General features: G+C 34.7%; 1 protein-coding gene across 27 annotated transcripts in view; it reads left to right on the forward strand.

Annotated features, from left to right (window-relative positions):
* SLMAP (sarcolemma associated protein) overlaps positions 1 to 15,862 on the forward strand; it is a 149,720-nt gene that overhangs the window by 96,766 nt on the left and 37,092 nt on the right. For 9 of the 27 annotated variants that reach the window (XM_049640773.1, XM_049640787.1, XM_049640776.1 and 6 more), the window contains 2 exons: positions 84 to 134; positions 4,907 to 4,969. The exons of 7 other annotated variants lie outside the window; for them this stretch is intronic. In XM_049640773.1, coding sequence (XP_049496730.1) covers positions 84 to 134; positions 4,907 to 4,969 — 114 coding nt within the window. The remainder of the gene's footprint in view (positions 1 to 83; positions 135 to 4,906; positions 4,970 to 15,862) is intronic. 11 more of the 27 variants (XM_049640775.1, XM_049640782.1, XM_049640778.1 and 8 more) reach the window with 2 other exon arrangements.

Consider the following 15,862-nt stretch of genomic DNA (forward strand, 5'->3'; position numbering starts at 1 on the left):
AATAGGAATACAAAAATGCCGTGAGACCAGTTTTAAAGTAACTCTTTCTTTGATCAGGCAATGATACACTGTCTTAATCCTAGGGATACAAGTTGATGACTTCTTACCTAAAATAAATGGGAGCACAGAAAAAGGTAGTGTAAAAAACTTAAATGTTTTTCTTTCATGGTATCCTTTTACTCCTCAAGCAGGATAGAGAGATCAGCATTTTAAGGTTTTCATTTTTTGGAACAAAAAGCATGCTGTTCATAGACCATTGAATCCCAGCTTTTAAAAGAAAGCTTCCCTTTATTTTGTAATTCTTAATGCTATGATTTTTGGTTAGATATCCCTTGTTATATGGAAATTTTAATTATTTAAATAACAGGAAACTGCTAAAGTTCAACGTTAGCATTGGTTTATACATATAGCATAATAATTGGTTTCTCCCCCAATATATTTTTCAAAGAACTCTACTACCATTTTCTTCCATCAAGTACTGTTTCCTGGGAATATGGGGCCTCTATTTTTAATGTTTGTGTCATGCCCCATCCCTGGCCAAGAGTTTACTTAACAGCCCACTGAGCTCTTGGATATGTCATAGAAGCTACTTTCTTTATAGTGTACATCTCCTTCTTTAATCAGAGAAAGCAAGGCCAGCCATTTCTGTTCTCTGAAAAATCCTTTATTAGTTCTTGATACTGTGACCTTTCTTTCTGGATAGCTTGCATTATCTCTTGCCAAAAATGTATAGCCACTATTGGTTTTCTTGTTACTGCATGGGGTACTTTTTACCCATTGACTTGTACATTCCTTCAGTTGTGAAGATCCCCATTCACCCTCCCCTTTCCATCCATCCAGCATTAATTGAGCACCAACTATGTGCCAGATCCTGCATTAGACGCTTGAAGTGCAGAATGAATAAAATTATTTTCTGTGTTTACAAATATGTGTACCTCTGATCTTAGTTTTTATATAGAAGTAAGTGGAAAATGTTAAGGTCGATACTCAGAACTTCTAATTAAATTTTTTTTTTTTTTTTCATGTATCAGGGGATATCTTTATAGTTCTTGGGCAGCAACCAATTCTGATAAAGTTAGGAGGTGCTTTTTTTTGTTCTTGTTTTTGTTTGTTTGGTTTTTAATTAGGAACTGGCAAAATAGGCTTAGGTAATCATGTATATGTGAGCTTGCAAGCTCAAGACCTAATAATATTACATATGTTCTACAAAAAAATCTCGAAACTCTAAATTAGAAATTATTGTCATTAATCATTGTTGACTATTCTGTATATGTTTTATAAACTACATCGATATTTTAGAATTCCAGTTTGAGTTTCGATTTGAGAATTTTTAAAGGTGTAGTTTATATTCTAATATTACTAATTTTATTAATATTACTAATATTTCTGTTTATTAACTATATTTAGTGAACATATATAAAATGACTTAATCCTCATTTTCTAAAAGTTTGTTATCATTAAATGAATTTTTATTTTTTGTTGTCATTATTTGCCTTTTTTTCCTCTTTCTGGCATGAACACGTTTTATTCCAATCACCAGTTTGATTGGCACATGTATTTATTAATAATGTTAGTGTTAACTCAAGCGGGGGACATGCTATTCCTTCAGTTAAGAGAACCCTTTAATATACACGAAATCATCTTTATACTATTTAGAGTTGTCAGATTACTGCTAAAGTTTTTTTGTCAATTCCAATTGAGTTAGATGAGAATAGTTGTAGACAACTCCTTGATTTAAGACTGAATAAGGTATTTTGGATACTTTAAAGCACTTCTTACTATAACTTTTCCTGTGCTGGTATGTTTGGTTTTTTAGTGGTGATAAATTGTTGTGGGGGTGACCAATAGTATCTTTAATGAAACCGAATAGTAAATATCTTGATACGCACAAAAACTTCATTACACCAGATTTAGCATTCAGTGGATTTTGGGAGTAAGATGGATTTGTTCTGAATCATTTGTTATAGAATAGTAAACCAGTTATCCAGCATTCCAATATTACCAAAAATCCATAACCGTAATATGCTATCAGATAAGACTTTAACTAAAATTAGTCTTTAAATAGTAGAGAGCCAAGTATAGTTGTAAGAGAATATTTTAAAAATATCTGGAGATGTTAAGATTAATACTATGTATCTAGTAAACTATTTTTCAAATTACTTAAATGTAAAGTAGCTGCTACAAGCATAGGTTTTATACTATAAAATTTTTTGTGTCTTATCTAATAATTGTAATTTGAATATATCTTAGTATAGAAAAGCACTGTCTAATAGAAATATTATGGGAACCAAATACATAATTTAAAATTTTCTGGAAACCACATTAAAAATATAAAAAGAAACAGGTAAAGTGTTAATAATGTATTTTAATAATGTTATTTACTTTAACCTACTATATCCAAAATATTCTTCCAACATGTAATCAATATTAAAGATTATAAATGAATTATTTCACAACCTTTTTTCTTTAGTAAGTCTTTGAAACCAGTATGTATTTATTTTACACTTACAATACATCTCAATTCACACTAGCCATTTTTTCAGGGCTCAGTACCCACATGTGTATTGAACATGTGTATTGGACAGCACAGATAGTATAGAAAATCAAATTTTATAGGAAACTAATGTGTATAAATAAACCCATTTTAAGTAGCACAGTTCTCTATTATGTTTCTGTATCTGTCTGGTCTTTGCATTTCCACAACCCTGTTTGGGATCTTACAACCCTGCTTCCCTGCCCCCTGACTTCCCCGCCCTAAGTATCTCATTTTTTTTTGGATTTTCAGTGACATCTTTTATAGTTTTGGCAAAGTGAATTCCCAAGGAACTGAATTCAAGTCATAAAGTATTAAAAGTGTCATGATCCAAATTCTTTACATGTACTATCTAAAAGATTTTTCTCTCATGTGTCTTAGAAAATGCCTTTATAGAAGTCATATATGTGTAACATATATAATAATATATTAATCTTGCATTGTATCTAAACTAGTATAATAAATATTTTAATGTAGGGTCCAGATAGTAAAATCAGAGTAGATAAAAGGGTGATTTGAGGCTTGATGAGTAATGGTGGGAGGTACCGCATTAATAAATGTCATCTAAAGTCCTGTGTTGATAGTCTGAAATTTTGTTTCAAATAAGTTCCATAAGGTCCTTTAGGTTAAAATTTGGTTTCAAATGAGTTTTCGTATTTAACCATGATGTTGTAGAGTTGGAGTTCTGAAAATGTTATCATAGCTTAGATAGGATTTATGTAAAACAACTTTTGATCTTGGTAATTACTATTCAACTGAGGGCTTCTGTTTTGGATTTCTTGGCTCCAGTCAGCAAGTGCTATTTATTAGATTTTTTTTACTTTTATCTTTTGTATTATTATTATATATATATATATAGAGAGAGAGAGTACACACACACAAGCAGGGGAGAAGGGCAGAGGGAGAGAGAGAGAATCTTAAGCAGGTTCCACGCTCAGCGTGGAGCCCGATGTGGGGCTTGATCCTACGACCATGATATCATGGCCTGATCTGAAATCAAGAATTAGATGCTCAACCGACTGAGCCACACAGGCACCCCTAGATTTTTAAAAAAATTTCTGTTGCAGTTAGCCATTTTTTTCCTTTTGGGGCTATATTTTATCTGTATATAGTATAACTCTATAACTATGCAATTATGTACAACTATGTACATACATTTGTTACATATATATATATATATACACACACATATATACATATATACATACATATACATATATATAAAATTATTGACTGGAAGTTCTGTGTACCATGTAAATAGATAAAAGATAGTGATAGATTCGAGTATGAAGGTAAAGAAGGTGTCTATTGGTAAGGATGTCAAGAGAAGCTAACCAGTGATTAGAGTAGGAGATGCCTGCTTCTCAAACAAAGTTGAGATGATGAGAGTGAGATGGGTTGAAATGAGAAGGAAAAGAGGCTTTCACAGTCAGAGTGGTACTAACTCATGTCCTCTTTCACAGGTTTCAGTGCTTTCCCACCTTCCAGATAGTCATCATATTGTGATATATTTTTAACACCTGAACTTCCAAAGTCTATTTAGTAGTTTTGAAAAATCCAGAGATATAATTGAAAGATGTTATCCAGATTTAGAAGTTAGCTCTCTGAGTCAAAATAGATAAAGATTATTGTAAGAAAAGAGCTGAAGCTTTTCTCTACTGTTAGATTTTGATTCTCTTTACTCTTAAAAAAAACCAAAACAAATTATGTTTGACCTGAACAAAACCATTTTCCAAGCTCTTATTTTAAAATATGCATGACATTGATTTTAATCATTTGGGCAGAGATAAGCAGTGTAATATTTTGAGGGTATAGAAAGTACAGTTTAAATGACTCAAATGCAAGGTTATTTGTGAAATGAAAGTATAAAAATGGAAATGTTGCATTAGTTTCTTAAATTTTAGGGCATTATTTTGTGGTATTCTTCAAATATTTATCTTTTGCCTCTTAAGAAGAATAACTTTGAAGAGGGACTGTTAGAGAATTGTTATTTGACAATTAATTCAGTAAGAACAAATAATAAAATTTAAAAATTATTTACAGGTATTTATTAAATGTCATGGAGAAAGGTATATTTTAAAAGAGAAGCTTTTTAAAGCAATATATGTCCGTGGTTTTCTTGAGCTCTTTGGGTAGAAACTGCACCTTTAAAAGCTAACCAGTCAGGGTACAAATTAATGAATATAATTATAATTTTCAGTCATTTAGCTTTATTAACTCTAAAATATGTCTGCTATTAATATTAAAAATATATTAAACTTTTATGAATCTTAGAGTTACTCATGTCAATACATTTCAGTTTTCCTACCTTTGCTGTTGTTTTTCAAAAACAGCAACAAACTATATCCTTAAAGGTGTTTCTTTCTTTATTAGAGCACTTGCTTTCAAAGAGTGGCGGGGACTGCACTTTTATTCATCAATTCATAGAATGCCAGAGTGAGTACAGAGTATTTTTCACATTGATTTTAATGAAGTCAGGGGCTAACATTGAAAAATGAGAAGAAAAATGAAGATCTCAATGTGTTTGTTATGGTAGAAGGTGCACAGAGGGCCATCTTCAGACAGCAGCGATACTTCTCATACTGTTCGGCTTCTCTCTTTAGACAAAAATATTTCTGTGGCATTTGCCTTCAAAGATGGATTTCATATTGCCCACAAAAAAGAGGAAATTTAAAGCTTTTAAATAAAAAATTGTTGTTGAGCAGGGAATGAAATAGAATGTCAAGCACCTAGACGTTCTGTGTGGACACTTAAGAGATCGTAGTAACATTAGCCTGTTTTATTTACATTCTAGTTCTATCACAGATTTAGAATTGGATTTCTTAAGCAAATTTCTTAAATGATTAAATGAAGCCATGAAAACAGTGATTTAGTTTGGGTACTCAGATCTGAAGATGACCCTTAAGGTAGCAGGAGCTTTCTAGGGAAGGAATAGGAATAGATTGTCCTACATTCTGACATCAACCGCCTACCCTTGGGAAGCCTATCGTTAATAATACTTTAAAGATAGATAGGTTAGCTTTTGAGGTGATTTAGACCTCTGCTGAATTCTGAGCCAGAGTATCATGAATCTCCTTGTACTTGAAAATCATGTGGCTGCTTAAATCATGATGTTGTGATATTCTCTTGGTCCTCTTGGTGACAATTAAAGGTCACTATGTGTAATAAAGATTTACTGATGATATCTACACTTTTTCCTACCAGACACACAACTTTGTTGTTTTTCCTCTCCCTGTTTGCTCTCTTTTTGAAATGAGTGACTTTCCATGTTTTTATGCTAATGAATTCATTCTGTGGATATGCAAGCATATGTGATTCTTTCCCCTTCCTTCTCCCCCGCCCCGCCCCAATCTCAGGGGCACTTGGGGGTTGTCAGGGTCACACCTGGTAATTATAGCAGGCACAAACTCAATAGATCCAGTGTTATATACTCCTTAGAGATGCCTTAAGGAAACCTGGAATTTCATTTAGTAGTTTTAGAAGAGCTTCTATTTTTGTCCATTTTATGTTGAATATAAGTTTAATATTATTTGGGGGAAAATTAATGAATAAATATGGCATATTCCTTTGTCCTTTAAATTTGTCTCATAAAGCAAAGATTAGTTCATGTTTTTGTTATCTTCTGATTACTAAATTTCACTTTTATGGGAAATTGGCATGGGGATTTGGGGCAAAATAATTGGTATCCACTGAAACCAACTAAAAGCAGAATATAAAATTTAAAATATAAATCTTTAGGGGAAGGATCTTATACTTTGTTTTATTACATGTGACCATTGTTTAGTAAGTTAATTTTAAACTTTTGGGCTTGTATTTTGAGCCCAAGGAAACAAGAACAGAGAACTATCCAAAAAGAAAGCTTATTACTAAGTTACAATTTGCAAAAATCATTTAAAATATTATAAAATGTGTATGTAAAATATTTAGCTGTAGTTGTAACACAGAACGATGTTTGTTTTACATTAAGAAAAAGATGTTTGGAGATTTTTATTGTATCATAGTTACGGGGGGCAAATGGACCAGTAAACATTCAGAGATAGAGCAGAAGTTATAAGTTACAGCAATCCCCTCAATAAGGATATTAGCCAATTAAATTATGTTTACAAGGACTATGCAGTGGCATGGGAAGACGTTAGATGTGGTATAGAGAGGGAGAAATGAGAATATAAAATGCTTTCCTTGTGGGCAAAGAAATAATGAACCAAAGAACAAAAAATAAAATACAAGTATTCCTAGATGTCTGAATCCATTGGGTCCCTAAGTGCAAACAGTGGAAGTTTGGGCTGTAAATTCATGTATATCCCTAGGGATATAGCTGGGGGTATTGTCCATTATCTGAATCTGCCCAGTTCCTGAGTTTTGGTAGCAAGTAGCAAGAGTTTGGTTAATGAGGATACCGTTGTATCTCAGAAATTTCCAATATTGGCTCCTTAAATTTGGATACTCAGAGTTGGCATAGTAAGAGTTAACTTTGATTTGATTTGTTGTCAGAAGGGGTATTTTCATTATTTTATGACAAGCTGCTGGTATAGAAATTGTGGTGTTTAATTAGTATTATGGCAAGCAAGGCACATTCAACTAAAATCTTAGGTGAACTTTCAAAATAATTTTGGATTATTTTTTGATAATCTCACACAAACTTTTTTGCCATTATTTTAATTGATAGACATTTTGAACTGATTTATGATCCTGAACATGAAGTTTATATTCTGTGAGCAGTGACACCTCATAGTCTTATTTTCCTGTCTTTTATTTACTTTTTAAAGATTTTTTAGTTTTAAGTAATCTCCACACCCAACATGGGGCTCGGATTTACAACCCTGAGATCAAGAGTCACATGCTCTACTGACTGAGCCAGCCAGGCACCCCTTATTTCCGGTCTTTTAAAAAGCAGATGTTAAGCACCTAGATTTCATTGTTTACTGTGCTTGTTGTATAGTCCAAATTCACCTTGTGAATTCTAAATTTAAAATTAGAAAGCAAATAATTCACTTCTGTAGGATTCCTCATGTCTTTTTAATATATTAACAGAGTTTTTCAGTTTATGTATATGAACCCATAAGAGAATGATTTAGTTGTTGGCTGTTTCCATTTACAAGGTGATTTTGATGAAATTAAATGAGTTGGAACACATTTCAGTTTGTTTTCCTTTTATGGTAAAAGAGACTGTGTTTCTTTTAATTCTCTTTTAGGAGAAAAGCTTTTAATCCCATGCAAAGAGATTGGATTTTGAACAGATTTAAATATAACCTTGTGTAATTCCAGGACTGTGAAGTAATTTTCTGTGTAAAAATATACCATGTAAAATCTAGAATTAACAAGTAACTTTAATAAAACTTGCTAAAAAGCTCTAGCAATATTTTCTTCTGAAGGAATTCAGGCAAGAAGTTTGATTTAAGCGGAATTCCACATTCCTTGTTCCCTCTGCAAATTTTAGTTACTCAAGGTTTAAAGTGTAAACTTAACAAATAAGTTGAGGGGCACCTGGGTGGCTCATTCAACGAAGCGTCTGTTGGCTTTGGCTTAGGTCATGATCTCTTGGTTTTGTGAGTTCGAGCCCCACATAGGGCTCTGTGCTAACAGAGAGGAGCCAGCTTGGGATTCTCTTTCTCCCTCTTTCTTCCCCGCTCACTCTGTCTCTGTCTCTCTCAAAAATAAATGAATAAACTTCTAAAAAAAGAAAAAGACAAATACATTGAGACTGTTGTGTTTGGTAAATGTGCTTTCTGAGTTAACAAATTATGCACCTTGTATCTGTTTCATATGTGTCCTATGAGCTCTGTCATTTGATTAATGCATATGCTGAGTGCAAAGATAAAGGGTAAAAGGTGGAGAACCTCAGGACATGGAGACTCACTTCATGGGCATAGAGTGAAAGACAGCTTTCTCCAGCCTACTGCCTGTACTTTCTTCTGCTACTGTTTGTCTGGGTGAGGGCAGAGGCATCACGGCTGTGTTCCAGAGAAAATTTCTTCTGTGGTCCGCTTTGTACATACAAACTGCCCTCTCCCCAAATGGCATCTTGCTTTTAATGACTGAGTTAACAAGTGCCTTGAAATAAACTTAATGTCTTTGTATTCTTAATCCATGGTTACTATGAGACTTAATGGTTTTTATTATTAGAAGCAGAAGTCTAATTCTCTTAATATTTTGTGTCTTATGTAAGTTTTTTGCCCGATTTAAGAAAAATTCTCTCCCTGCTTCCCACCCCCCTTTTGAAATTATAGTCACTGTCTGTGTATGTTTGTCTCATTCTCTTCTTTCTCTTAGGGCTTTGCTCTCATATAAAAATTGCCTTATTTGGAGTAATGCATTGAATCAGTGTTGCTCCGTGACTGTTTACTTTTCATCACTCTATGAGATCAGCGTCTCTGAACAATCTCAGGGTTATTCTGATTACATATTCCACTTAAAACAGATTTTTTAATTTTCATTTTTTAAACTTTTATTTCCCTAAGCCAAAGCAGATTAGTTATGACAAAGAGTAGAATACACTTGGTGTGGTTCCCTGCTCATAGTAGTTTATGTCCCCATTATAGGAAGATTATTAATTTAAACTAGATGTTGCTAAATTTCTTTTTTTTTTTTTTTAATTTGAGAGAGAGCACGTGCATGAGCAGAGGAGGTGCTTGGGAGGGGGTGGGGGGCGGGGTGGAGAAAGAAAGAGAGAGAGAAAGAATTCTAAGCAGGTTCCATGTTCACCACGGAGCCTGACATGGGGTTTGATCTGACGACCCTGGCATCATGACCTGAGCTGAAATCAAGAGTCATACGTTTAACCAACTGAGCAACCCAGGCACCCCACTTATTTTTTATTTCTTTGTATTTAGAGTTGACCAATCTAGGATATATTGGAGGGTTTTTGTTTGTTGTTTATTTGTGTCAATCATGTTCCCAGTCAGCTAACTTTCCAACATTTCTACCAGATTTTCTCCCAGTATAACTGCATAGCAGATAGTCTTAAATTTATGCCAATAGTGTTTTGATAGGTAGATTGCTTCTTTCTTAAAAAACTGTCTGTATTCTTTAAATTGGTTCATTTTGTTTAGCTTTCAATCTATGAATTCTCAACTTTTTTCTCTTTTGTTCTTTATTCTCAGGTTTTAGGACAAGTAGCTTCTGGAACTGTTTTTATGAAAAAGCAGACTATCTTCTATAGCAGGAATTGCTTTAATTAATTTTATTTTGCTGCAAAAACTAATACTTTTGTAAAAGTCTGTCCTATTAAGGTTAGGCCTCCCCTGCTTTAGGTTCTAAAGCTTTATTTCTATTTTGTGAACTGCTACTCTGTGAAGGAAATAAATTGTGGGTTTGATGTTGAATGCTGATTGTTCATTTTTACTTTGTTACGTTTGATGTTAATTCTAATGTCAGTTTCTTTGCTGTATGTCCCTTTAATGACTTTCTAGGTGACTTGTAGTTCATTTTCACTTATGATATTTAGAATTGGATCAGAGGATCTTAGATGTGAATTCTGTTTTGGTTCCTCTTTGGCAGTATGAATGGGCAGTATAACTTCTTTAAACCTCAATTTCCTCATTTACAGAATGGGATGGTAGTTCCTACTTCATAGGATTACTATGAGAATTAAATGAGATCATATTTACTAGTACTCTTAGTAATGCCAGCCACACAGAAATATATGCTAACTAATAGGTAGAAAACTTATGGTGGGGAGATTGGAAAGAGTGTTAGTGGGAGTTTTCTTGCAGGAGTAACTTTTTTCCCCTTTTTATTCCCAGTCACAAGACAGTGAAAGCTGATTGACCTAGTTTTATTGTTCTTGTTAAATTCATATGTTCCTGACAATCTAAAGATTCTCTAACTTTTTAATTACTAGTACACATGCCATTTAGAAAATGTGGTCTCCAGCACATTATTTTGATACCCAAGTGATAACATTATTTTTTGAATGAAACCTAACTTTCAGACTTAAATATATTTTCCAGGTCGGCAGTTACAAATAGCTGATTATGTAGTTCTTTTATATTGATCTGCTCTTCTCTTCTGTCACTTAAGATTCCTAGGCAGCTGACAGCAGTATCTGAATAGTGCCGTTTGAGTTTATATTCTGCTTTTAGTTGGTTGTAGCTGTGATGTGAGGAAAATGGCTCTTCAGCTTGAAGAATTTAATCCAGTCTAGGCACACCTGTGCTCCCTTTGCACTTTTTTTTTTTTTAATGTTTATTCATTTTTGTGAGAGTGAGAGAGCGTGAACGGAGGAGGTACAGAGAGAGAGGAAGACACAGAATCCTAAGCAGACTCTAGGCTCTGAGCTGTCAGCACAGAGTCTGACATGGAGTGTGAACCCACGAACCACAATCATGACCTGAGCTGTAGTCAGACGCTTAACCGACCGAACCACTCAAGTGACCCCTTTGCACTTCTTTTGAATGCATTGTTTTTTATTTTTATTTTGTGCCACATAGTAATATAGTTAGTACATAATTTACATTTATCACCCATAAGAAATAAATTTGGTTCTGTTCTAATCAGTTTTTTACCAGATCTGACAGTTTCTACAATGCCATCATATGTTTTTCGATTAAATTAAATGCTTAGGTGATAGTTCTCCAATGTCAGACTTACTATGCCCATCAGTTATGCTCTTTGGTAGGTTCCCTACAGAAATGCCTACCCATGCATGTCAGATACAAATGCAAAAATATTCACAGCAGCATCATTCACAGTTCAAAATTAGAAATAACCCAAAAGATCTTCAGCAGTCAAATGGAGAAATATACACTGGGTATATTTGATGAAAGATGCCTGACACAAAAGAATACATACTGTAGTATTACATTTATGTGAAGGTCAAAACACTAAAATTATAGTGTATTATTTAGACATGCATATTTGGGTAGTGTGGCTATAAAGAAATGCAAGAAATTAAATACCACAAAGTCGGGACAGTGGTTACCTTTATGGGGTTTTTATTGGAAAGGGAAACATGGGAAGCTTTAGGGGGTTGTGGTTAGGGTCTTTTCTTTGTTTTATTTTTTCTTTATTTGAGACAGAGAGAGAGAGGGAGGGAGAAAGTCAGCAGGGGAGGGGCAGAGGGAGAGAGAGAGAATCTGGAGCAGGTTCCATGCTCAGCATAATCCCAGAATCCTGGGATCATGACCCTAGCTGAAACCAAGAGTCAGACGCTCCCAGGTGCCCTTGTGGTTAGGTTATGTTTCTTGATTTGAGCTGTAGTCATACAGACATTTGCTTTAAAAAAAAAATTATTAACCTGTACTTTTGTGTTTTGTGTCCCTCTCTGTATGTTATTTGTCACAATAAATAAGTATGGTTTTAAAAGAGGGGAAAAGAATAATTATCTCCCTAGAGTGTCCCTCAAAAAGAGGGAGTTTTTAAAAAGAAAGAAAATCCTGTACTTTATCTTTCAGTTGTGCCAGGCCAAATAGTTCTTTCAAGGCCTGCATTTATCATTATATGGAGGCTCTCGTCTGAGTCTCTGAGTAGCCTCTGACTTTTAGTGCTCCCAAAGAATTGAAGTGTTCACTCCAAGTTTGAGAACCAGTGGTTAGAAGCTTTTTTTAAAACAGTGTTCTTTTCAGGGTGCCTGAGTAGCTCAGTTGGTTGAGCATCCTACTCTTGATTTCAGCCCAGATCATGATCTGGGATTGAGCCCCGTGTGGTTGAGTGGGATTGAGCCTCACATTGCTCAGTGCAAAGCCTGCTTAGGATTCTCTCTCCCTCTCTCTATCTCTTTGCCCCTTCCCTTCTCTCTCTCTCTCTCTCTCTCTCTCTCTCTCTCTCTCTGAATAAATAAATAAACATTAAAAAAAAAAATAAAACAGTATCCCTTTTCTCAATTATTTGATTATAGGCCACTAATGACTCATCAGATTTGATCATCTAACCTTAAATGTTTCAATAGTGACAATAGCAGCAGATAATTATTATTTAGCACTTAGATACTAGTACTATGCAAAACTTTTTGCATATTTAATTCTTAGTTTTTTAGAATGATGAAAACATTCAAATAATTTTTCCAAGTTTGATCCCTTTAAAAATAGGTATTCAGTTCATTCATTCAGCAAATATTTATTAAGCATCTATTATGTATATACCAGGCATTATTTTAGCTGTAGGGGGTACAGAAATGAACAAGACAAAGAAAGATTTGCCTTCATGGAGTTTACAGTCTCTGGAGGAGACAAAAACTGATAAACTAATAACATGTCAAGTAGTGATACGTCCACTGAAGAAAAATAAAAGAATGTAAGCCAATAGGTAGCAACAAAGGTAACATAGGGAATTTGAACAGATTTGGGACTAAGCTAAGTGAGGAGTACATGTATCTGGGGAAAGAGTGTGTGAGAGAGAAACTGTGTGAAAACTAGAACTGGTCTGAAACTGCACTTTTAGAACAATAAAAATGTTTTCTTTCTTTTCTTTTCTTTTTTTTAAATAAAGGGCCAGGTAGTAAATATTTTAGGCTTTGCAGGCTATAAATTCTCAATTGCAACTACTAAACTCTGCCATTTTAGTGGAAAGCAGCCGAGGACAGTATGTACACGAATATATTCGGCTTTGTTCCTCTAAAACTTTATTTACCCAACAGGCAGCAGGCTGTTTTTGGCCCTGTGGGGCTTTAGTTGGCTGACCCCTGAGCTAGATAATATAGACTTTGTAAGGCATGGTAGGGACTTCAGATTTTTTCCTAAAGGTGAGCATTTTGAGTAATAAATTACCCTTTTTTAAAAAATTTCTTTCATGTTTATTTATTCTTGAGAGAGACAGAGACAGAGTGTGAGTGGGGGGGCGGGGGGGGGGGAGTGTCAGAGAGAGAGCGAGACACAGAATCTGAAGCAGGCTCCAGGCTGTGAGCTGTTAGCACAGAGCCCGACGCAGGGCTTGAACCCACAAACTGTGAGATCATGACCTGAGCCAAAGTCGGGCGCTTAACCTACTCAGCCACCCAGGTGCCCCAAGTAATAAATTACTCTTAATGTATGTTTATAATTTTTTAAACAAGGTGCTACTTAGATCGTCAACATACTAGAGAAAGATTGGAATGCCTTTCAAAGTCTGCATTTATATTATTATTTTGCTGTATTCATGTAACAACATTTGTGGAACCTGTTTTATATGTAAGAATTGTGTTGGGAATTAAATTATTGATGAGATAACTTCCTGCTGTCACTAGACTCTAAATTCCTATATTTATCACATTTACCTTGGTAATCCATGAGAAGTACTTAGTATTGCACCTGGCACACGGTAAATATTTGAAGGAATGAGTGTATTTCTCAAAAAGTTCATAGTATGTTGGGAAAGGTAGACATCAATAGATACCTGCAGTATAGCTTATTAGAGATGTGAATGATGGGCTATGGATGAGGAGAGGAGAGATACCAAATCAATCCAAGAGAAAGGAAGAGAAAATAAATTCCATTTTAAACATGGTGAGATTAAGTTCTCATGGGGTCACTAGGTGAAGATGTTTGGGAAGTAGTTAGACAGACGTGTTCTGAGACCTACGAGAGAGTTAGACTAGGCATCAACATTTAGAAGTTATGCAAATATAGCAGGTAGTTAATGCTATTAAAAGTGAATTTGTTGTTGATAGAGATCTTGAAGATTAATTAACACCTTTTTTTTTTTCCTGGTAGAACTAAAAAAATTTTTCACTCCCTTCATAAATATAGACAATGCTGCATTGAAAATCTGTACAATTGTCTCTTTCCAGGGTAATACATAAAATAGGGGCTGTGGGATCAAAGGACATGTCCTTTCAACATTTGCATAGGTGCTGTCAAAATTGCCCTCTAAAAATAAAATGATACCAATTTACACTCCCGCCAGAAGGACACAAGATTACTCTTTTACGCACCCCTCCTGGTACTGAATGTTTGCTGAACTGATAAGTGCATAAGGCCATGGCGTTGTTTCAGTGGGTAGACCCTGAACTCCACATGTTTACTGGACATTTGCTTTTCTTGGCCTATGAATTCAATGTTGTTATTCTTTGCCCCTTTTCTGTTGTGGTGTTTGACTTTTCTTATTCGTTTTTGAAGTGCCTCACATTTTCGCTTGCCATCCCCATACTCCCTTTCCTTCTTCCATGCTTCATTTTTCTACATTGCCTCCATCTGACATACTGTTTATTTCTTTATCCTCTTTCCCTCCTCACCCCATTAGAATGTATGAACCAGAAAGGCAGGGATCTTGTCATTTGTTCATTCTGATGTTTCCAGCACATAAGACAGTATCTGGCACATAGTAGGTAGCCCCTAATTAATTGTTCAATGAATGAATGAATGAATGAATAACCTCTTATCTGTTAATTTTTCAGATATTTTCTCTATGTCTGCCACTGGCCCATTAGCTGTGTTTTAGTGAGTGGTCGGTCATACAGAAAATTTTAATTTATATGAGGGCAGATCTGTCTGTCCTTTCACATATGGTTTTGTGTTCTGCATTATTATGCTTAAGGTCATTTTTTTAACCTTTGAACCCCCTCACCCATTCCTTTCACCCCCACCCCTCCTACCTTGTAACAACCAATCTGTTCTCTTATCTATGAGATTGTGTGTGTGTGTTTTTTTTTTAATTCCACATGTAAGTGAGATCATATGGTATTTATCTTTCTCTGTCTGACTTTATTTTACTTAGTATAATACCCTCAAGGTCCATCCATATTATCCCAAAAGGCAAGATTTCATTTTTTTAATGGCTAAGTAATATTCCATTGTGTGTATTTGTGCATACACATACACACCACATTTTCTTTATCCATTCATGCATCAGTGGACACTTAGGTTGTTTCCATATTTGGCTATTGTAAATAATGCTGCAATGAACACGGGGGTGCATATATCTTTTTGAGTTAGTGTTGGAAGAGAAAGTAGAGGGAATATTCCAGAAAATATAACAAAAAAGACATGAGCTGGTTTGAGGTTTTATTTTAGAAACAAAGGAGGAAGATCTAACATCTGAATAATAAGATTTCCAGAGTGTAGGAAGGGAGAGAGTGGGAGAAAAGAAATGAAACAGAATTTGTTAGAATAGAAGGTAATTTCCCAGAATGGAAGATAGGAGCTTCTAAACTGAAAGGATGCACTGAATGCTCAACATGGTATTTTTTTAAGTGTTTATTTCTTTATTTTGAGAGAGAGGAGAAAGAGAGAATCCCAAGCAGGCTCTGTGCTGTCAGCGCAGAGCCCCGCATGGGGCTTGATCTCATGAGTGGTGAGATCATGACCCGAACTGATATCAAGAGCCAGACACTTAACCAACTGAGCCACCTGTGAACCCCAACACAATATTATTGTATTGTATTGTATTGTATTGTATTGTATTGTATTGTATTGTATT

The sequence above is a fragment of the Panthera uncia genome, chromosome A2, assembly GCF_023721935.1.
Source record: "Panthera uncia isolate 11264 chromosome A2, Puncia_PCG_1.0, whole genome shotgun sequence".
Taxonomy (NCBI): domain Eukaryota; kingdom Metazoa; phylum Chordata; class Mammalia; order Carnivora; family Felidae; genus Panthera; species Panthera uncia.